The sequence below is a fragment of the Heloderma suspectum genome, chromosome 5 (assembly GCF_057233095.1).
Source record: "Heloderma suspectum isolate Gila_16-S chromosome 5, 16-S_ref, whole genome shotgun sequence".
NCBI lineage: Eukaryota > Metazoa > Chordata > Lepidosauria > Squamata > Helodermatidae > Heloderma > Heloderma suspectum.
The window spans coordinates 101,038,006-101,061,637 of record NC_139462.1 but is presented as its reverse complement, the minus strand read 5'-3'; the positions used below and the strand labels follow the sequence as shown (position 1 = coordinate 101,061,637).

At 47.1% G+C, this 23,632-nt stretch overlaps 1 protein-coding gene across 1 annotated transcript in view; it reads right to left on the bottom strand.

Annotated features, from left to right (window-relative positions):
* BEND4 (BEN domain containing 4) overlaps nucleotides 1–15,338 on the bottom strand; it is a 35,481-nt gene extending 20,143 nt beyond the window's left edge. Inside the window, 1 exon segment of the mRNA XM_084860326.1 lies at nucleotides 14,867–15,338. Within this exon segment, the coding sequence (XP_084716452.1) occupies nucleotides 14,867–15,338 (472 nt within the window).
* Between the last annotated feature and the right edge of the window lie 8,294 nt (nucleotides 15,339–23,632).

Below are 23,632 nucleotides of genomic sequence, written 5' to 3'. Positions count from 1 at the left end.
TTTCACCAATTGTAGCTTCATTAAAAATCCAACTACATTAGAGACAAACAAACAAAAAACCCACCCAAACATATTAAACCTATCATTGCCCTGTTCTTTAAGTACTTTTCTTCATTTTTACCAGGGGTCAGCAACTTGTGTCCCTCCAGATGTTCTGACCTACAACTCCCATCATCCCTCAGCACTAGTTGTGCTGGCTAGGGCTCATGGGAGTTGAGGTCCAACCATATCTGGAGGACTACAGGTTCCCCACCTCTGCTCTAACCAAACAATAAGATGGATCCAGACTCTTGGCTCCAATGGCCATGCTGGCTTGGAATGATGGGAATGGCATTCCAGGTTGACAAAGCTTGATCACATGGCCTGAAGCATATGGGGAAGGGAACTGCCGCCTTCTCAATCTAAAGGGCACCTCTGCTCAAACAAAGCTTAATCTGCTTTATTTTTTATCTTCCCTGACACTCTTGCTGACCACGCTGTTGACATTTAGGTGCCAGTTAAAGCCCTATTTATTTGTGCAGGCTTTGGGAGTATAGACAAGTGGTCTATTTGTTTTGTTTTGATGAATGGATTGATTGATGGCTTTATGGTATTCTACATGTGTGATTTTAGAGTCATGGTATTAATGCTGTTTATGTTGTTTACTGTGTTTTATAAAGGTTGTTAGCCACCCTGGGCTCTATGAGAGGAAGGGCAGGATATAAATCCGATAAATGCATAACTAAATAATAATTAATGTAGTGACAGTAGTTATGTCTTACACTGGCACTTGTTTGGAGAGACCAGGGCTTGAAGGTGGAAGAAGATGTAATTGCAAAAAGACCATTTATAATGGTATTTTGCTAGTCAATTTGAGACAAGGGGTGTGTCTCGCACTCCCAAGAGGAACTGGGTGAACCCCACACGCTCTCCAGCAGCAAAGCCTTTCAACTGTGGGTAAAATGTTCTCCCATAGAGGAAAAAGTGGTGTGCGCGCGCGCGTGTGTGCAGTATCTAGTTTGGCCCCCTTTCTGTCTTTCTTCTCCTCCTGACTTCAGACTGCCTTTCCTTTAAAATGACCCCCCCACACACACACACACACCAGCAGGCAGGGCAATGTTACACAAGTGTATGAATGTAACATCAAGTTTGGCCCAGAGACCTGTCAGGTAAAGGTACTGCAGGACCACGGAAAGCTCCCAGGGAGTGCAGAATAGGTATCCAAGAAAACCCAAGGCCAGCTGAATCTTAATAATTCTGGACAGAGACAGGAAAAGTTTAGAACAATATATGGCCTGAACATATAATATTTTTAAAAGATGCCAATCCATAGGCCATGATTCTCTATGGACCAAGAGCTCCATTCATCTGCATCTTGATAGTGAAAACCCCTACATACTTTGCACTGGAAATGAGTTCGACTTTAGGCCTAAAGTGCCAATCAGACTGCAGTAGCATCTGTGCTTATATTCCCACATGGGGCATGATGACTGTTAAGATGCCACTCCTTAAGTGAGGCTGCAGTTGCCCTGAGAGACTTGACTTTAGGGAAAACCATACGCTGAATTAATTGATTAGGGCTTTCACAAGGAGTGGTGCTCTGGCATGGTGCTGTGGCCTCAAAATTGTGCCTTCTGCCTTCTCCAGTGGAGACCTTGAGGAGAGCACATCTAGGGGTGGGCAAACAAGTGATTTTTGCGATTGTCCCAGATTCTCTGAATACCAATCTGAAGCTCTTCTCACCTTGTTTTCCGCATTCATTTGTGCGATTTCCCGCATTTCAGTGCACATTCTGAATGAGAAAATGTGCATTTTTAAAAAGCACTCCAAAGATGCATGCTTGCCCACATGGAGTAAAACATTAAAATGCGTACTTTTAAGAGTGCATTTTTCTAATGCACATTTTTGCAAGCGCAAATGTGAGTTTGGGAATTTGCGAGCATTTTTAGAGAACATGTTCTTCTGTTCGCATTCCTGTTTGGGGGTGCAAATGGGGCATGCTCCTGTGATTTGTAGACACAAATGAAATCCTCATACATCTCTCAGCCAATCACCTGGGGTGGTTCATGGCTTGATTCAAGATTCTTCCCTCTGAAAGGTCTGACCTACCAGAGCTGGAGTTGGATGACCTGCCATCCTCCTCAAACGAGACCTGTCCTCTTCAGAGATTCTGGGCCAAGTGGATTCTGGAATTGTAAGACCGCCACCTGCGAGATCTAAGTGCAACTCGCACGTTGTGCGCTCCTAGAATGGTATTCCAACTTCCTTCAAGACACTACAAGGGAACCTGGTGAAATCCAACATAAGTCCTACTTAGAGTAGACCCATTGAAATGAATGGGACTTAGTCATAACTAACCTAAGTCCCATTAATTTCAATGGATCTACTCTAAGTCAGCAGAGGCTGGTGGCTCCGATGTCAGTGGGGCAGTGAATCCACTTTGGGTTTCAGTCAAGGTGCACACCTTGGCTAGCTCCTTCAGAGTTCTGACTGAAACCCAAAGTGGATTCACTGCCCCACTGACATCGGAGCCACCAGCCTCCGCTGCTCTAAGTAGAGCTTATGCTGGATTTTACCCTCCGTCTCTACTCTGCTCAGCTAGCAAGTACTTGGGTTGCTGTGCAGTCAGGTCAGTAACACCCACGTGATATGAGATATGTTTAAACCCAACTCCTAAACACATTCCATGGTAATGTAAGCTTCCATGGGACTCACAGCTCTAGAAACACAAAAGCACATGCACACACACACACATACACAAACTCACACACAAAATGAGAGAGTCTGCTAACATTTTGATTAGATGATAAAAGAATCATGAAAATTTAAATAGCGGCAGAAGCCTCAATATAAGGTTGGCTTCCCTCAGTATTCACTCACTCCATTTCTCTTTTGAAAAATATCAAAGGAAGATATTGATTGAAACTTTGTAATTCAAATACACAGAAGTTTTTCATTCGTTTTAATCCTATAATCAGATTCTAGACCTGAAAGCAGTATTTACTGTGTGCATTTTAATCATGATGATCCTAAGTTTTCAGAAGTTCTTCTCCTTTGTATCCTTTCATTGCCTCCCCCAACCACAAAGGAAGCAAGACATGAATGGAGGCTCAAAATGATATTATATATTCTGTGTTGAGTATTGTGGTTTTCCCTAGAAAGATAAGAATGATCCACTCTTCAACAGCACAAATATAAATGTAAATAACTTACTACATTTTAAAATCAGGAAGTGACAAATCAGTAGAATATAACAACAATGTGCCATGTTGGTTCTTTTTTCTTTATAAATTTATTTTAATAAATGTATTTTAATTTATTTAATACATTTCTTTGCTGCCTTTCCATGGTTAAAAGACCATGGGTCTTTTAAATATCTGTAAATGATGAGGGAGATATGGCTTACAAGATCAGATTGCTTGTAGATAAATCTGTCCCACAAAACAAGACAAGACAGTTATTTTATATATATATATATATACACACACACACACACACACACACATCTCCAACTAATAGCTTAAATGGTTGCAAATCTTTAAACACAAATTGCATTTGTAGTCACACATTTTATGATGGTGGAACAGCCTAAGGGTACAATGAGAGGGTGTCATAAGTCACTGCAAAATCGCAAAAAATTAGAATATAAGCAGCTTGACGTTTTCATTCATTAGCCAGAATCTGGAAACAGGTTTACTTCTTACTGAGCAGAATACCTGTACAGTTTTCCTTGTACCTTATAAGTGTACAAAGAACTATAGGTGTACCTAAACAACTGAAAATTCACCCAGGCGAAGGAGCCTAGAATATTTCTCTAGACGCCTACCCTCATGGATCCCCTGGCTATGTCTCTAGGAGCAAGTGTTCATGGCAAGGGTGTTGAATCATGTACTAGCTCATCTTCTCTGAAGACTGTCCAAAACTTTGAGGACCCAAACAAAATGGAAAGTTGTGCTGCTAAACATCCTTGTTCCACCAAAGGAATGGTTCCACCTTGTACAACACAGGGAACAAAGCAGAACTCAAACAGGTTTGGGTAGTTGGTTTCGGTGATGTTTTGCATGCTTAAGTCCTTCAGATCTTACCCTCAACTGAAAGCTGGACAAGTGCTCCTGATCTTCCAATGCTATCAACAGTTGCGCGGGTGCAAAAGTTCACAAACAGAACCAGAATGGATGAAATGTTTATTTACAAACCTGAATACATTGTTCCAGTTCAAAGGCATTATCCTCCCAAGACCAACTACAAAGGGGACCACAGAGTTCTTTGATGGATGGCACAGGAGAGACCCAGAGAGTAGAAGGGCTTAGAATTAGCCTTTCGCTTTACTGAAAAGGTACTTTGCAACACTGAGCTGAAGCCAAACCTAAAGGAAAAGCACAAAGCACAGTCCTTCCTGGACTGAAGCATTTCAGACTGTTACGAACAAAACAAAAGACTCACATGTGAAAGGTTAGCAGATCAGGTAAGCTAGGCTAAAACCCTCTCGCCCAACTCACTAGCTTTCTATATGTGGGGAGACTGTATGACTTGTTTTTAAACACAGGGAGCCTTTCAAAGTGGGCAATGCCCACTTGTATGGTGATATGTGGTGATCTGAAGTGATACAGTCCAATTCAACTCCTCAGAAAAACAGTCCCTTACTCAGGTCCTAACACAGACAGGTCAAGATGGCTTTCAAGTGGATGAGAAGCATGTTGGCGAGTCACACGTCCTCTTTGTGCTCTTCGGGGGCAATGTGCAGATGGTGAACTTGCAGGTTGCTCCTGCAGACATACGTGGCACATGCTCCAGGTAAGGAGATGGCTCACACAGGTCACAGTGGAGGCGGTATGCATCTTCTGCTCTGCCTGTTGCCCCAGAAGCACAAAGGATGCACAATTCACTTGTGCTTCCTTGCAACATGTGAAGTTGCTTGCAGACTTAATATCCGGCTAATATGCTATAGGAAAAGGTGCCATTGCTACCGAGACTGAGTCGCTCAGCACTTCAACCTACACTTTCATTTTATGCCTCAATAATAATGTGTTATGTCCCATACTGTGTGGAACTTGCTCCCAAGCTAGGTTCAAGGTTTTATTATTGACATATATAAAGCCCTAAACAACTTAGGGCTATATAGGAGGATCATCTCCCCCTATATAGACCCGTTAGACCACTATGATCCTCAGGGGAGGCCCTGCTGTCTGTGACACTTCCTGCAGAATCCCATCTGACAGCGACAGGGCAATGGGCCTTCTTTGTGTTGGCCCCCTCCCTCTCGCATAACATCTCCTCTGCGATACATCAGGCACCGACAATCATGTGCTTTCACTGATTATTAAAAACGTACTTGTTTGCCATGGCTTTTTCCCAACCATTACCTTGTCTAAATATTGTTGTGCTTTTATAATGATGTATTGTTTTATCATTTCACTTTGGGATTTTTAAAATGGGAAGCGGTATATAAACATTCTGAAATAAATAATTGGTGTCAGCATCGTGGATTTGGTCCTGGATTCTAGTACAACTTTGCTAAGTAGACAACTGCACAAAGACTATGACAGAAACAAGCCATAAAACCAGTGGGGGCTGGTGGCACCGATTTTGGTGGGGCGGTGCATCTATTCCGGGTTTCCGTCAACACCAGCCAGAACTCTCAAGGAGGTATCCAAGGAACTCGGAGCCACCAGCCTCCACTGCATAAAGCAATACTGCATCCATAACAGTCCAGCATGTTAACAGTATTAACAAAGGGCCAGACTAGATGCAACATTTGTCATGTAGTTTGCCCTTGCATGGTTGATTTGCTGTAACAAATTATCAGCACAAAGGGGTCCAATCCAGATCAGAACTCTGGCACAGGGCAGGTCTTTAACCCTTTCTCCCACTGTGGTCCCAATCAACCCCCACCCCACCCCTCTGCGTCGTGCTAGTCTGACTGGGACTATGTGAGGAGGACAAGGGTTGAAGGCCTCTTTCCCCTATGGCCCTGATTCAGCAACCCTCGGTTCCATGGAGTCATTAATGAAAAATCAACCATGCAAGGGCAAACTACCTGACAAGCATCACATCTAGTTTGGCCCTTATGCACCCCCAAAGAATGTAGCCCACACAGCAAGAGCTGAGAAGTTTGCAATTCAAATTTCACCTCAGCCATGAATTCACACAGTTGCTTGGCAAGTCACTCATTTTCCGCTTCAAACCTCTTGCCCACCCTGCAGTATGGTGACAAAATTATGGCTCTACTTATGGCAAGAGCGGAGGACAGGAAGGCCTGGCATGCTATGGTCCATGGGGTCACGAAGAGTCGGACACGACTTCACGACTGAAAAACAACATGGCAAGGGTGCAGAACCTCAGGCTTGGGGGCCAAATTTGGCCCTCCTGGGGTTCCAATCGGGTCCTTCAGGGTTGCCCAGATGGCCATGCCCCTTTCCCTGGCCCCACCCCCTTTTCCCTGGCCTCGTGGCGTTTGGTGGTCTACGGGCTTCTGTGCATTTTTTCACCATTCTAGAAGGTAGAAATGCCTCTCCTAAGGCTTGGTTCCTCGCAGTAAGAGATTTAAGGTAGAATATGATGGGGTTTTGCCCCACCCTTTTTACCTTCAGCCACCACTGGAATGCGGCCTCTGAGAACTTTCCCCCCAAAAGGAAAGACTGATAAAAACGCCAAGTGTGATTATTAAAACACAAGCTTTCATGATTCAAAAGAGTCATCTTCATGCCAAATGTAGCAATACTGAAGAATGTCACCCAGTACACCCAGTACAGCTGTGACTTCTTCGACCTGGTTCAGAGGGTACTCTCACACATGACAAGAGGAAGGGAACTAGATTGCACCTTCTCTCCCACCTGTTCCATTTCAGTCACCCCACTGCCCCCTTCATGGCTGCTTGCATATATAATGCTCACTCGATTTAAACATTTTAAAATCTAATGCTGTCCCTAGTCACAAGCAGAAGTCAGTATCGGATATCTGCTCTCTTGCCATTGGCCATTGCAAAAATAGGAAACAAGTGGCAAACATTACAGCAGTCTTCCCCAACCCGGCACCCTTCAGATGTGTTGGACTACAAGTCCCATAATTCCCATCATGCTATCTAGGGATTATGAGAGTTGTAGTCTGATGCATCTGGAGGGCCCCAGGTTGGGGAAGGCTGTATCACAGCAAGCAATTTACAAATTAAAACTAAAACCTAATATCATTGATGCAACTTACAATGTAAGGAGAACAACCTAATAATAAAACCATTCAATGATGAGGTAGCCTTAGACAAGATGGACCCTTAAGGTTGAATCACATTTTTGTGCATCAACTCTGCGTAATATTTGAATGGGGTCATGTGTGCATGTCAAATCCAACATGCGTAACTCTAAATCAGGGGTAGGCAACCTGGTGTCTTCCAGATGTTATGGACTTTGTTGTTTATTTGGTCAGTCGCTTCCGACTCTTTGCGGCTTCCTGGACCAGCCCACGCCAGAGCTTCCTGTCGGCCGTCGCCACCCCCAGCTCCCCCAAGGTCGAGCCCGTCACCTCCAGAATATATAATGGACTACAATTCCCATAATCCCTGATTGTTGGCCATTCTGGCTGGGGCTTTATGGGCGTTGTAACCCAAAACATTTGGAAGGGTGCCAGATCACCCCACTCCAAATAATGCAATCAACTTTCTCCTCACGCCAAAGATGTCCAGGAATCAACCATGCAATTTGGACTTATATGCATTGGATTTTATACACACGGACCCTATTAAAACATTATGCCAACATGGGGCTGACTGGTGGTATTGGGAGATGGGGCAGGAGCATCTCATGGGCAGGACAGAGGGTGCAATCTATTCTCTCCCCACCATGTGTAGGGGAGGGTAACTCCTGAAGTGAGCACTAGTCCTTTGCCACAGAAGGGCCTTGCGTGTCACAAGGTCCGCCTTCGTCATGCATCTCTGCTCATTTCCAAAACCAAGGTCTTCTTATTCCCTGGATCTGAACAACAATTTGTATTCTTCCCCGCAGGCCAATTTTCTGGTGCCAGCAACAGCTTTATGTGATTAGGTTACTACCAGCCTGAACTGACTACAATATTTGCATGTTTAGTGAGCCTTGTTTTGGATTCACCTTGTTCTTCATTCTCATTTCATGTGAAGAACAACTCTGCGATGCTAAATCATTTGTGTCCTCACTCACACAGATTTGCAAGATGTGTTTCGGTAAGAAACAGCAATGTCAGCACTGAACCAGGGTGCTGCTATTTTGCCATTTGGTGCTTTCCAAAACACCTCTGCATACCTCTTACCTACATGTACCTTTCATTCTCTTAGACCAATCAAGCAATAATACTCTGCATCCAATCATATTTACCAGACAGTTAAATGTCTTCTGAAGAGCATCCTACTTCTGTCTTTGCAGTACTGGCATTTTGATAATGAAACAAGATCATCACCTCTCCCTTCTGCCCAAACAATCTGAATTTGCTCGAGGCCATCAAAGTAAAATACAGATAATTACAAGTTTGGAAGAGCTGTTTATGTAACTGATACGGGGTTACATAGAAGAGAATGTGGATATCCGAGAACATTCAGGGTGGGGAGGGGGAAAGAAGAATCAAAACATGAATAATTTACATTACGATGTCTTATTTCATTATGTAAATTTTTAAAAATGCATTTTTATAGAATCCGCAGCCACCGTTGAAAGCACTAGGTCAATAAGAAAATGATGAGCAAATATATAGGACAGCCTTCTGCTACGTGGTGCCTTCCAGAGGTTGGGAGTACAACTCCTATCAGCCCCAGTCAGGGATGTTGGGAATTGTAGTCCAAGACATCTGGAGGGCAAGCTTTTTTTGTTGGGGAAAGCTGATACAGCGAACTGAAACTTGCTTGGACACATGTACAAACACATTATATGGATTTTATTCCTGTTAAACTGTTGAAGCTTTCCACAATCGGGGGCTTTCCACACCAGCTCTGCCTCACTCAAACTAGGATTCTACTGAGCAGGAATGACTATTATCCCAGTCTGTGGTATAGATATTCCCTGAGAAAACAATTAGGGAAAGAACCAAGAGGGTGACAAAAAACAGAACGGTTCACAATGGGCCTTGGAGCATGGGCTGTACATGTGAGGGAAAACCTAAGTCCTGGATTTTCAGGCAGCCTCCTACCACATGCAGAACACCTTGAGCAATCCAGGGCATATCGTCCTCTGTACACTCACATGATGTACGTATGTCACGCATGATGTTCTAGATGGGAAAGACATGCGTGAGCCCAAGAAATGGGTCCTCTTCACATACCCCTGTAGAAGAATGGGGGAGACACTTCCTCGTGGGGCCATTCCACACCACCGAACAACCTCTGTGTGTGTGAATGACACAGCTGCCTGGAGAGACGAGTCACATAGGTATTTCCAACCCGACTGTCTCTCTCCTTCCCAGCCCGACGGAGATCACGAGGTAAGAAGCCCTCCGCATGGCCGGCCTCAACGACACGGTTGCTCCTTCATACAAACTTCCCCGTGGCACGCAGTCACACTGCAAGGAAACGGCTCTGTAGTTGGGTGCAAACGGAGCCTGTGGTGCACTTCGCTCACATGCCAAGGGCAGCAACCGACACAGCTAATGAATTTCACAGAAAAAGGCATTTAAAAGACACCATCGCATTTGCTTAAAGGGGGGGGGGGAGCCATCAAAGCTAGTAAAACCAGCTTCCATTCTCCCCCCTCATTGTCCCCAATAAATAAATAAATAAATAAATAAGGAAAGGATGTGTCAAAATGAACAGATGAGTAGAGATGCCCAATGCTCTCAAAACCAGATGGTTGCCTCCCAGTATTCAGCCTGATCAGTCAAACCCTGACTATTTCCTTGGACCCATAGTCTATAAAACAGAGATGCTGTTATTTGTGATGGGCAAACAAAAGCAATCATGCCTGCCAAGCCCTGTACTATAACAGGCAGCCTTTCAGCTCTGCTAGACAGAAAGTAATTAGAATGCTTTTAATGTCCAAAAGAATGATGCTGATAGGCTGCCACAGATGTGTAGATTTATGAATATTTATACGGTGGTTTATAGCTGACACTTTTATCAGTTGAAGAAGATAAAATATCTGCCCGACTCAAAAGCCTGACAGTCAGGTTAATAAAATCTCATTAAAGAGAATGACCTATGCAATTATATAGGATTTATTGTAATTCATTTTTGATTGTAGTCTGCTTAAAGATGCAATTTCCCATTTCCTGGTGCCAAATTTAGGCTGCATATCAAGAACTACGTGAGCTCCGACACCAAGCCTTCAGTAGCAGAAGAGGGGAAAAAGAGACAGAAGGATACACCTTAGTAGGTTATACCTTGAGAGAGAGAAATATTTTGATCTTGTCTTCATCTTAGTTAACCTACCCAACACGCAAGAATTTTATTTTATTTTTTTAAAAATCAAAATCTTATGTGCCCATCCAGACTTGGGGATTATCTTTAGTCTATTTTCCACTAATAGTCTGTACTAGGGCCCTATCCATTTCATAGAAGCAAGTCAATAGAGATGGTCATTTTGGCCCTGACTCTTGTCACCTCATTGGAGAAGCAGAGTGGAGCTCTCTTCTAAAAGATCAGGCTGCAGATGTGAATAGAGAAGCAAAATCATTATCACAAGGCAGCTATGAGAAAATGTTGCTACCCAATACTGCTCCATTTTTCACAAGAAGGTTTAGACAGGGCATGGAAGACTGTCATATTTTCAATCATCCTTCCATGCGCAGCAGTTTCACAATATGAGGTTAACAGTCTCTCCCCACCCCACCCCTTTGGGGCAAAAGTCTTATGTGCCTGATGGAGGCCAAAGAGTAATTAAACAAGCCTAACATATGAGGCTTCCTTATACGGAGGCAGACTACTGGCCCTTCTATAACCCAACATGGTTTACTCTACTGCTCCAACTGGTAGCCTGTCTCCAAGGTCTTTCTTAGCCCTGTCACTCAAGAACCTTTTAAACGGAGATGCCATGGATTGGGCTCGGGTCTCTTCTGCATGCAAAAGACCTAACGTCCCATGACTAAGCTGTGGACCCTCTGACCAATATAAGAAACAAAAAGCTGGCATCATTCTGATGTGTGAAATATCTGTACATGTCAGTTGGCAAAAGCACAGGGATCTGTGTGTGAGCGTGCTGTAGATAATGTCTCCTTCTGGGGGTCTAAACTCCTAATTTCATTTGCAGGCAAGCAGCAACAAGACCAGACCAGGCACAAATCAGAGGGACAGTGAATCCCAGGCATAACACTGGATCTGGAAGTGGTAGAGGAAACCCCAGTTAAATACAAGGAGTAAAATCCAACGTCAGTCCTACTTAGAGTAGACCCATTGAAAAGACTGGGACTTAAATTAATCAAGACTTAACGCAAGTCCCAGTCTTTTCAATGACTCAGTCCTAAAAGATGATGCTGTTAAAGTGTGGCACTCAATATGCCAACAAATTTGGAACACTCAACAGTGGCCACAAAACTGGAAAAGGTCAGTTTACATTCCAATTCCAAAGAAGGACAATGCCAAAGAGTGTTCGAACTACCGTACAATTGCACTCATTTCACATGCCAGCAAGGTTATGCTCAAAATCCTACAAGCTAGGCTTCAGCGGTATGTGAACCGACAACTACTGGAAGTACAAGCTGGGTTTCGAAGAGGCAGAGGAACTAGAGATCAAATCGCCAACATTCGCTGGATCATGGGGAAAGCAAGAGAATCCCAGAAAAACGTCTATTTATGCTTCATTGACTACGCGAAAGCCTTTGATTGTGTGGATCACAACAAACTCTGGCAAATTCTTAAAGAGATGGGAGTACCAGACCACCTTACCTGTCTTCTGAGAAACCTGTATGAGGGTCAAGAAGCAACAGTAAGAACCGGACATGGAACAACCGATTGGTTCAAAATTGGGAAAGGAGTACGACAAGGCTGTATATTGTCACCCTGCTTATTTAACTTATATGCAGAGTACATCATGAGAAACCCCGGGTTGGATGCATCACAGGTTGGAACTAAGATTGCCGGGAGAATTATCAACAACCCCAGATACGCAGATGATACCACCCTAATGGCAGAAGGCAAAGAGGATCTAAAGAGCCTCTTGTCAAGGGTGAAAGTGGAGAGTGCAAAAGCTGGTTTGAAACTCAACATTAAAAAAATGAAGATCATGGCATCTGGCCCCATCACTTTCTGGCATATAGAAGGGGAAGAAATGGAAGCAGTGACAGATTTTATTTTCTTGGGCTCCAAGATCACCGCAGACGGTGACTGTAGCCATGAAATTAAAAGACGCTTGCTCCTTGGAAGGAAAGCTATGGCAAACCTAGACAGCATAGTAAGAAGCAAAGACATCACCTTGCCGACAAAGGTCCGTCTAATCAAAGCTATGGTTTTCCCAGTAGCAACGTATGGCTGTGAGAGCTGGACTATAAGGAAGGCCGAGCGCCGAAGAATTGATGCTTTCGAACTGTGGTGCTGGAGAAGACTCTTACGAGTGCCCTGGACTGCAAGGAGGTCAAATCAGTCAATCCTAAAGGAAATCAACCCTGACTGCTCTTTGGAAGGACAGATACTGAAGCTGAAGCTCAAATATTTTGGCCACCTAATGCGAAGAGAAAAGTCACTGGAAAAGACCCTGATGCTGGGAAAGATTGAAGGCAAAAGGAGAAGGGGACGGCAGAGGATGAGATGGCTAGATAGCATCACCGATGCAATGAATACGAACTTGAGCACACTCCGGGATAGAGCACAGGACAGGAAGGCCTGGCGTGCTATGGTCCATGGGGTCACGAAGAGTCGGACACGACTTAACGACTGAACAACAACACTCTAAGTAGGACTGACATTGAATTTTATCCAATGGATGTACCAGGTGTCCTTGAGACAATACAAACTGTGTCCTTCTGCTTTTCCCTGTGTGGCCTTCTATGGCAGTGCTGCTCAAACTGGGGGTGGGGGGGCCTAGAAGTTGTGGAAGGGCACAAGACTCCAGGGGGGTGGAGAAGCAATCCTGTAGAAGACAGAGCTACTTGTCTCCCAACAGAGGATCAGTGTTTGCTCAGAGGAACGGGGAACACGTAGGAACTTCTGGTTCAAGCAGCTCCTCCTCCTCCTCCTCCTCTCCCCCACCCCCATTCCTAGCCAGATGGCTTTAAGACGGAATCTGAGATCCATTCTAGCCCTCTTCTGATGTCGAGCATGTCAAACCACAAATCCCGATGCTGTTTTGCGAGGATTTGGTGTGCTCACCTGCCAAAAAGATGACTTCCAGTTGGGGGTTGGGGGAGGCTTGGAGGTAAAGTTTAAAGGGCGGGGGGTCTGAGTTCAGAAAGTTTGAAAACTGGTCTAGGATAGTCTCCAAGCCCCTTGTAAGGGCCAAGAGCAAACCCCATGCAGCAGAGTCTCATCAGCAACTATGGTTGGTGGGAGGGCCACTCTGAGGATGGTGGCAGGTCAGGGCCCCGCTTCTCCTCTTCACATTAGACCAACGGGAAGCCCTGCTGCCATGGTCAATATTCCCTCCACCCCACCCCACCCTTCTCTGGGCAGCCCGCTGGGAAAGGGAGAGATAAGAGAGCAGAATTGGGGCTCTGGTTGCTGATCCCCCAAATAGGTAAGGTTCCCCACATTTAGGGCCTGAAGCACCCACACCGTCCGCATTGCACTACCAGCACAGGGCACTCCCCAGAGCCCATGCCTACCCTGCTCCAATTGTTTCGCTTCGAAAATAAGAGATGCGCGGATCAAGTCCGCCTGGAAGTTAACACTCTCCAGCTTGTAAAGCCCTGCTTGTGAATCCTCGGTGTGTGTAGGGGGGAATACCTATGGTTCTCTGGCGGCAAGGGTAAGGTGTGTTGTGTACGGTCAGAGACGGTTTTTCTTACTATATACAGTCCGAGGTGAATTCTAACACTGGAAACTGGCTCTGAGGCTGAGCAGATAAGTTTCTGAAGGGGTCAGTGATGGGAGGTGAGAAGGGGCCATCTCCCCAGTCTTTTGAGAACTTTTTTTTTAGTTGATAGCATATCAGAAAGATTTCATGTGGGATACTCACGCTCACCTGCACGTCCTGAACCTTTCGTGCAGCTCCTGCGTCAGTCAGATGCAATCTGGCCCGGAAGGCCATTTCCAAGGGATGCCCAACATACGATCCAGCAGGGGTTAATTTCCAAGCACAGAAATGCCCTATGAGATGTCTGAGGCTGGCTACAGTTCCCCATGAGCAGTGCCAGCCCCAGGCATTTTGCTGCCTCAGGCAAGAGGCAAGATGACACCCTCCTCCCCATTCCGCAGAGGGGGCAGGACGCCACCGCTGGACTCCGGCAGTCGAGTCTTCCTTCAGCTCTGGGGCAGGGCAACGTCCTCACTGCACCGGAGGGCAGCAGGCTGGTTTGGGGGGCCTCAGGGCAGGCTGCGGGCACACACTGCCCTGTCCCCCAACACCTTGCCACTGGTCTCTGCCCCCCCAGCACCTGAGGTGGCTGCCTCACACTGCCTAATGGCCGCCCCCCCCCCTCTCAAGAGACCTGGCACAGTGCAGCTGCTCAGAGTATGAGCCAGCAGCTGCAAGCCTCTCCTCAGCCCCAGCAACCCTCCCCATCCTCAAACTACAAAACGGCTCTCCCTAAAACTGGCCCACCTCAAAGAGCGGTCGTCAAGCACCGCCGAAACAACGCACACGAAGCGCTCTGAACGCTCAGAAAGCCCCCGGCTGCACTCGGGGTGCGTTAACAGCGGCGCGCGCCCTCCGCACGCGCTCGGGGCCACTCCCGTTACTTTACGTCTGGCGAGAAAGGTGGCGGGAAATACCGGCGCGGGGGGGGGGCTCCCTGAACGTCGCGTGCCACGAACCCCCGCGCCTGGCAAGCCCCCGGCCGCAGCGGATACCTGCGCTCAGCTCCAGGCTGCCGCCGCCGCCGCTTCCCTCGCTGCTGCTGCTGCTGCTTGCTGCCCCCTGGTGGCTGTGGCCGTACCTGGCCGAGAAGGCGGCGGCGGCGGCAGGAGCCGCCTGATGTCCCAGCCGCGGACCCGGGGTCCGGGGCGGACGGCCCTGCGCCGAGGCTCTGCCGCCGCCGGGGTAGGCGCCGTGCGCCTGGTAAGGCAGCTGCTGGGGCTCGCCGGCCGACGACGCGGCGGCGGCGGGCAGCGGCTGGAAGTGGTGCTGGGGGTGCCCGACGGCCGCCCGGACCTGCGGGAGCTCCACCATGGTGGGTCTCTCGTAGCGCTTGCTCAGCGCCGGCCTCCTGCTGCCGGGGAAGGTCTTGAGGGCGCTGTACGGGCTGCGCTGCTGCTTGTAGATCTTGGCCACGCTGGGGCCCTCCTCGGCCGCCGGCCGCATCTCCTCCTCCGGCGCCAGCATCGCGCTCGCCCGCCGCCGCCGCGCGCTCGGCTCTCCAGAGCTCCGTCTGCCGCCGCCGCCGCCGCCGCCTGGGCTCGATGGCGGCGCGGCGCTCCTGCGCCCCGTCGCGCGGCGCCGGGGGAGATGCGGGCGGCGGCGGCGGGGGGGGGGTGGCGGCGCGTGATTGACAGGCGGCCTCGCCAATGCCTGCAGGGAGAAGGGAGCGAAGCGCGAGCGAGGGAGCCCCCCGCCGCCGCCCCGGCCGCTGATGGGGACGGCCCGCGGTGGGGAGGCGGGATCGCCCGGAGGAGAGCGACGCCGGCTGCGCCAAGGCGCTGTCGAGTGCGCCGCCCCGGCAGGTGCCTGGCGCGGGAGGTCGGGGGCGCTGCAAAAGCGTGCGGCGCTCGGCGGGCCGGATCCGGCTTCCCGAAGGGGAGTTGCTCGCGAGCTTCTGCGCGCTTGCTTCGGAGTAAGCCACATGGACCTCGCCGTGCGTCTGCTTAGGATCGTGCCAGCTCTTGTGATGGGGGCGCTTGAGCCTGGTGAAGTGGGGGGGGGGGGCAGCAGCAGCCAGATCCTGGGCACTTTTACTCGGAAGTAAAGCCAGTGGGACGTCCCTCCTCCCAACTTTGTTAAGCCTGCCGAGGATTGCGTCCTTAGGGCCAAATAGACGGTACTTTAAGCGAGTGCTTAGCAGGTCCGCCTTCTTTCATTCTGATTCTAAAGTATGCGTAGCCCCTCCCATCTGGATGGGGCTCCTAACAAGTGGGCTCGGCGGGGGCGGGCTTTTAAGATCCGGATCGGGCTCCTTGCACCTCCTCTACAGCAAAAATGAAAAGGAGGCAGAGCCTCTGGATGCGCGTTTGAAGTGATGTCTGTTCTGCCCCCCCCCCGCCCCGCCCGCTTGCTTACAAAATCCTAAAGATCAGGCTGCAGTCTTCTGCGCGCTTCCTTGGGACTGATCTCTTTGAACTCAGCGGGACTTCCTTCTGAGTAGAGGCGCACAGGATCGCGCTGTAAGTTTGGTTAAGAGCGCGGCTACAGGCCGCGTCTCCAAGCCCCAGCCGCGCAAACGAACGCCGGGGGCAGGGCGGGGGTGCCCGATCGCGACAGTCCCCTCGCCTCCCCTCGGGGCTGGGGTCACGCAGCCGCCTCGTTGCCATTCCGCCCTGCTCCCCGCATGTTTCCCGCTCCCTCGCCGCCCGCCCGCCCCGCCTCCGCCTCGGTTGGCGAGGAAACCGGGCATGCCGACAAATAAAAGTATTCGGGAGTCCAGGGAGGCCGCCAGGGCCGATGAGCGAGCAGAGGACATTTTGTTTCTCATTATGCCAAAGCTGCTTCATGGCGAAATCGGAGAGGCGGCGGCGGGGCTGGAGCTCAAGCATGTCAGGTTGCCGGGAACGCCGGAGATTCGTCACGTCCTCCGACGTGGTTTGCAAGGAAGGCTGGCGCGTCTCTCGCCGCGATCCGGCGCCTGCCCGCCTGAACTCTTCCGGGCGCTGGACGCGTGGCCGGCCGCCCCTCCCCGCCCCGGGAAGGGGCACGCCCGGGCCCAACGAGGGGAGGCGGTGCTGCTGCCGGGACCCGCGGCTCAGGAACCGAGGCGATCTACGGCGAGGCGAGAGGCGGGCAGCTCCAATGGAGGGATACGTACCGAGAGAAAATAAACCGGAGCAAACCCGAATTTTTTCAGACGGGGGATTTCGTACATATTTTTGCTCGAGCGTCGCCTTCTCCTTCCTCCGTGCCCCTCTCCCCAGCCCAAGCCTTCGCTTTGCTGCTGTAATTGACCAGGATTACAATAAAGCCTTTGGCTTTTCAATGTCAAATTCCACATCGGCTCGCGCCTGATGTTTTTCTTAAAAGACTTCCCTGTCATCTGGAGTCGGTTACCAGTTTCTTACGGTCACATTTCTTCCCGCCTCCAGCCTTTTCTGTTTAATTCCGGGGGGGGGGGGGGAATCAAATGGACAAACCGGTTCTGCCCACTTCAGCTAATGCAAATCACTCTTAAGTCCTATTGAATTCAATGGAAAGTTAAGCAGGGGTTTAAGGATGCAGTCCTCAGCATACTTACTTGGAAGCATGGCCATAAGAAATGGATGAGAGTGGCTTCTAGGGCTGCCAGCTTACCAGGGAAACAGCCTCATCTGGCCTGCTTTTAAGAAGCTGCTTGATTACCAGAAGCCGGCCCCTGAAGCTTTTATAGTTGTTTATTTAGAATATTTACTGCTTTTCAGCAAGACTAGGCGAGGGGCCCTAGCTCCATGGTAGAGCAACTGCTTTGCATGCAGAAGGTTCAAGGTTTAATCCCGGCATCTCCAGGTAGGGCTGGAGAAACTCCTGCCTGAACCCCTGGAGAGCCACTGCTGGTCAGTGTCAACAATACTGGGCTAGATGGACCAAGGATCTGACTCGGCTTAAGGTGGCTTCCTATGTTCTCAAAGCGGTTTAACATAGTCACAGGTGGCCCATAAGCACATTACAGTCAGGACCAGACCAAGACATTTGCTGCCCGAGGAAGAGCAGCAAACAGTGCCTCCCAAGTCAAGGTGCACAATATCCAAGGCCGGCCAAGCCTCCCTGGTAGCAGAAATACAGTACTAATAAATCAAATAATAACTCGGGTACCTTTTTCTTGCCTCTTCATCACACCCCAGATTGGCTGCTTGAGGGGGCCGGCTTGCTCTGTGTAATGGTTGGGCCGATCTGCACCTGCTTTGCATGCTGAAGCTCCCAGGTTCAGGCCCTGGCATCTCCAGGTAGGGAAAAATCCTGTCTGAAACCCTGGACAGCCATTGCTGCCAGCCAGTGTCGACAATACTGGGCTAGATGGACGAATGGCCTGATTCAGTACAAAGCAGCTTCCTCTGTTCCTAGTCAGGTTCTGGCTGTTTTGCAGAGCAGCCCCTCCCTGGAAGCACCCATTCTCTTCCAAGCCCCCAGGAACAAATCCAGAAACAGATCATCCAGGCCAGGAAGATGTCATTGCTCCTGCTGTCACGCTGTTCCTCCTGAAAAGACAGCAGACGTTTCGCACCACGGAGATGAATTATCATCACCTTCCCACACACCAAGCTGATGATAAAGGCACAGTTGAAAAGGTGGCATGTCAACACAGAACTGGGCTGAAATTCCCACCCTTGAAATCAGTGGGACTTAGCTCTGGTAAGATTGTGCTTGTTCATTTATTTGAAGCCTAAGGACTTTGGAGCCATTCATTCCTCAAATGGCAATTAAACTTGGGACTGGGCATCATTTGCAGTTTGGTGAGATTTGGAACTCAGCACAGTCCAAGCTGCTGAAAAAACAAAAGAGCTGCAAGTTTGTTAGTTCGTCTGTTTAGCTGTTCTACTGCATTCATTCCAAACATTTGTAGTGCTGCCTCAGTGGCTGGTATTTCGGGTGAGTTGTCTTATTTCTCCCAATTCACTTTAACCTGGTAGAATAAAACAACAGTTTGGGTCAAGAAAATAGGAGTAGCAGATGCATTCCTATTCCTTCCTATTCTCTGAATGAACTACTGTTGGAATGTGGAACAGTGGAGCCTCCATACTCAGAGGCAATATCTCTCTGAATACCAGATCTGGAGAAAAACTGGGACAGCCATCACTTTCATGTCCTGGTTGAAATATTCCAGAGGCACCTGGTGAGCCACTATTGGGAACACAAGGGAGCCTAGCCTCACTTAAATTACTGTTGATGGTTACTGATGGCTGGTGGCTACTACTTCCTGGACACACCCCACCTGCTTGGATGGACAAATTGGAAGTTAAGAAATCAACAGGCACGGATGGTATCCATCCTAGAGTTCTTAAAGAACCCAAATATGAAATTGCTGATCTTCTAACCAAAATATGCAACATGTCCCTAAGATCAGCCTTGGTGCCAGAGGGCAGAATGGCCAATGTATCACCAATTTTTAAAAAGGGAGCCAGGGGATCTGGGAAATTACAGACCGGTTAGCTTAATGTCTATTCCAGATAAATTGTTTAAAATAATTATTAAAGATAAAATTAGTAAACATATAGACGAACAAGCCCAGCTGGAAAAAAAATCAACATGAGTTCCGCAAAGATAAGACCTTCCTCACTAAACCTTTAGAATTATTTTAGAGTGTCCATAAACAGGGGTGATCTGGTAGACGTTTACTTAGACTTCCAAAAGGCTTTTGACAAAGTTCCTCACCAAAGACTCCTGAGCAAACTTAGCAGTCATGGATTAAGAGGACAGGTCCTCTTATGGATCAGTAACTGGTTAAAGAACAGAAAGCAGAGAGTAGGAATAAATGATAATTTCTCCTAATGGAGGGATGTGAAAAGTGGTGTCCCACAGGGATATGTATTTGGGACCAATGCTTTTCAACTTGTTCATAAATCATTTGGAATTAGGTGTGAGTAGTGAAGTGGCCAAGTTTGCTGATGATATCAAATTATTTAAGGTGAGTAACAAAAAAGGATTGTGAGGAGCTCCAAAAGTATCTCTCCAAACTGGAGAATGGGCATCTAAATGGCAAATGCGGTTCAATGTAAGCAAGTGTGAAGTGATGCATGTTGGGGCAAAAAAATCCCAAATTGAAGTATAAGCTGATGGGATCCGAACTAGCAGTGACTGGCCAAGAAAGAGATCTTGGCTTGTGGTGGACAGCTCGATGAAAATGTCAACCCAGTGTGCAGCTGCTGTGAAAAAGGCAAATTCTATGTTAGGCATAATTAGGAAAGGAAAGGAAAATAAAACTGCCGATATCATACTGCCCTTATACAAATCTATGGTGTGAGCACATTTGGAACACTGTGTACAGTTCTGGTCACTGCACCTAAAAAAGGATATTGTAGAGTTGGAAAAAGTACAGAAAAGGGCAACTAATCATTTGATCAAGGGGCTGGAGCATCTCCCCTATGAGGAAAGGTTACAACAGTTGGGATTGTTTAGCTTTAAAAAAAAGGCGAGTAAAGGGAGACATGACAGAGGTTTACAAAATTATGCATGGTGTAGAGAAAGTGGATAGGGAGATATTTTTTTCCCTCTCTCAAAATAAAGAACCCAGGGTTATTCCATGAAGCTGAATGGTGGGATATTCAGGACAGATAAAAGGAAGGACTTCATCACACAGCACATAGTGAAACTATGGAATTCACTTGCACAAGACATAGTAATGGCCACCAATTTCGTTGGCTTTAAAAGGGGATTGGACAAATTCATGGGGGATAAACTATCAATAGCTACTAGTCTTGATGGCTCTATGCTACCTCAGTATCAGAGGCAGTATGCCTATGTACACCAGTTGCTGGGGAACATAGGAGGGTGCTATTGCACTCATATCCTGCTTGTGGGTTTCTGGTCAGCAGCTGGTTGGCCACTGTGTGAACAGAATGCTGGACTAGATGGACTCTTGGTCTGATCCGGCATGGCTCTTAAGTTCTTATGGAGACTGGAGAAAGAAATAGTTTTGGCAGTTGGAATGTAACAAAGACAGAAGGGACATAAAAGTCCATCTATAAAAACTGGATGGCAAGGAGAAGTCTTGGGGGTACCAAGGGCGTGCTTTGCGGGGAACTGATGCAACATTGCAGACTGGCTGGGTGTTTGTCTGTTTCCCATGCTCAGTATATATACATTGAAGTAAATAAATAGGCATTTAAACGACCCATACATTGCTCAAACTCTGCAATAAAAAACTTCCTCTGGAACTTCGTACTGTTCAGGATGAAAAACAATGTGCAAAGACTGTGTGCGCATGTGTGCACCGTATTTACATTTTACAATGTAAGGAACCAAACAGCTATAAATAGGAGAAGCAACTGGAGTGCTACCTACTTGCATGTCCTACAGATTCAATGTTACTATAAAAATGCGTGGAATTTTGAATGTGTTGCATGTTTTTGAATGTTTCGTGGTATTAAAATAAAGGAAAATAATAAAGGGACCTAGGCAGGCAGCCACATTACTTTATATCTTCTCATCTTTCTAGAAAATATTACGTAGTAGTACGTGTTTGTAGTAGAGCGAAAAATACTCAGTCTAGACATGGGCTATCAATCATGAAATGTGTCAGTGTCTGAAGGTGCGGTATTCAAAGAACAAAGCAAGTATTCAAAGAACAAAAGCGATTTATCTCTACCTTCGGAGCAATGGCTAAATCTCTCTCTTTTTATGCCAGACTCAATTGCCGACAAGCCTACCGAGGGCAAATGCAATTTGCCCTGCACATGCCAATGTTACCGTCTACATTTGCCTGATGAATGCTGCAATCAGCAACTGTCCTCTGTAATCTAAGCTGCTTTTTGAGCGGACTTAACTGACCATCTTTTTCTTCTTCCAGAAACATTTAACTTTAGCTAGCTAATTGAAGCCTAGCTCAAATACTCATGTTTATGAATAACAAAATAGTCAGGAGGATCAAAAGGAAACGATGAGTGCAGAATCCACTGTTTCAGCAGCTCTTGATAGACAAAAAAAAAAAGGTATCAAAGAGCGGCGGAACCCTAGGCCTTCAATTATGATAATGAACCTAACAAGCAAATGAGATTGACGCAGCAATTTTTTTTCTTTTTGAAGTCCCCTGAGGTTACAGATTATGCAGTGTTTGTTTCTGTTTTTAACCTCTCTGGTGATTCTAGCTATGAGGCTAGATGGGATCAGTTCGCTGAATCTTGAGCCCAGAGAGTTGTGGTACTGTACTGTTGGCCTTTGATAACTCATCAACTGAACTAAGCATTGTCCCCTCAATATATTTATACAGATTTCCATGGGAAAATATTACTTTTTGCTTGGCTGTATTTTACCAGTAATTTCTGGGAGAAGACAGTTGGGGAGGACACTGTTTATGATTTATTCATACTAGTTACAATATTTTTACAAGGTTTGAGATCTTGCTATTGCCACGTATGCCCTGGTAATTTTGGGTTGGATTGCTGCAATATGGCCATTATGGGGCTGCTCTGGAAGACCATTTGGCAGCATCAGCTGGTATAGAATGTTGCTGTTTGGCCCTTGACCAGGAAAAGCCAGGGAACATGCATTATTTATTTGAATTAAATGAAAATGTATATCCTGCCCCTCTAGTGCCTATGCACCACTTGGAGCAGCTCACAACAGTGTAAAATCACAATACAGTATAAAACTATACATTCAGTAAAATACAATAAATATAAAGAGGCAGAGACCAAATGAACATTTAGCTGCCCAAAGGCTGCTGGAATAAAAAGGTGTTCACTGAATTGTGAAAAATATCCAGAGAGGGGGCCACTTTCGCTTCACGCAGCAAAGTGTTCCGCGATATTGGTGCAGCCACTAAGAAGGCCCTGTCTCTTGTCACCATCAACAGTACCTTGACCACAGATGGGCTACAGAGAAGGGCCTCTCTTGATCTTAAGGAGTGGGCTGGTCAGTATGGGCAGAGGCAATTCCTCAGGTATCTTGGATCCAAGCAAAATCCTATGTATGTTTAGAACAAAAAAGTCCAACAATTCACAGCATTCCTCAGCCAGTCTAAACATGCATAGGAATGTGCCCTTAAGGTTTTAAAGGTGATCATCAACACTTTGAATTGTCAAAACATTACACCTTGCTTTGAAATAATGGGGGAACCAAACTAACATCCCTGGGGGAGGGAGTTCCATAACTGGGGTTGTACTATATAAAAGGCCCTGCCTCAAGTCCCCACTATCCTCACCTCTCTAAGGAGGTGGGACACATAATCAGGCTTCAGAAGATGAATGAAGTTTGTATGAGAGGAGAAGGTCTTTCAGATACCCTGGCCCCAAGCCAGTTAGGGCTTTATAGGTGAGAACCATTAATGGTTACATTAGGGAGGGCCTTTTCTGTAGTAGCACCTCCTTCCAAGGAAAGCCTGCCAAGCTCAGTCCTGAAGAGTTACCTGCAGACTGGTGAAAAAAATGTCCTTGTTTTGCAAGGCCCTGGAGTGGAACTGATTACCACATCTCCTCTTTGTACTGCTGCTGTTTCATTTAATGTTCTTTGATGTGTCTGATTTAATTTTAAAATTAAATTAACTGTGTGTGTGTGTGTGTGTGTGTGTGGCAACTGATAAATGTTTTTCTTAAGAAAGCAGTCAATTGCTAGTGTCACTGGTACTTAAAGTTGGGCTGAAAGTCACTGAACTACATTGATATATTACAGTGAATGTCCAAAATCTGGTGTCACAATTCACATATAAATGTTGACATTTCCAGGCACATTTTGACAATGTCTGAAAACTCTGAGATACACTACTGAATGTTGATAGTCACCTAAATGCAACATTCATATGTGTATGTCAAATATGAGGAAACATCTAGTTTTGAGCATTCACA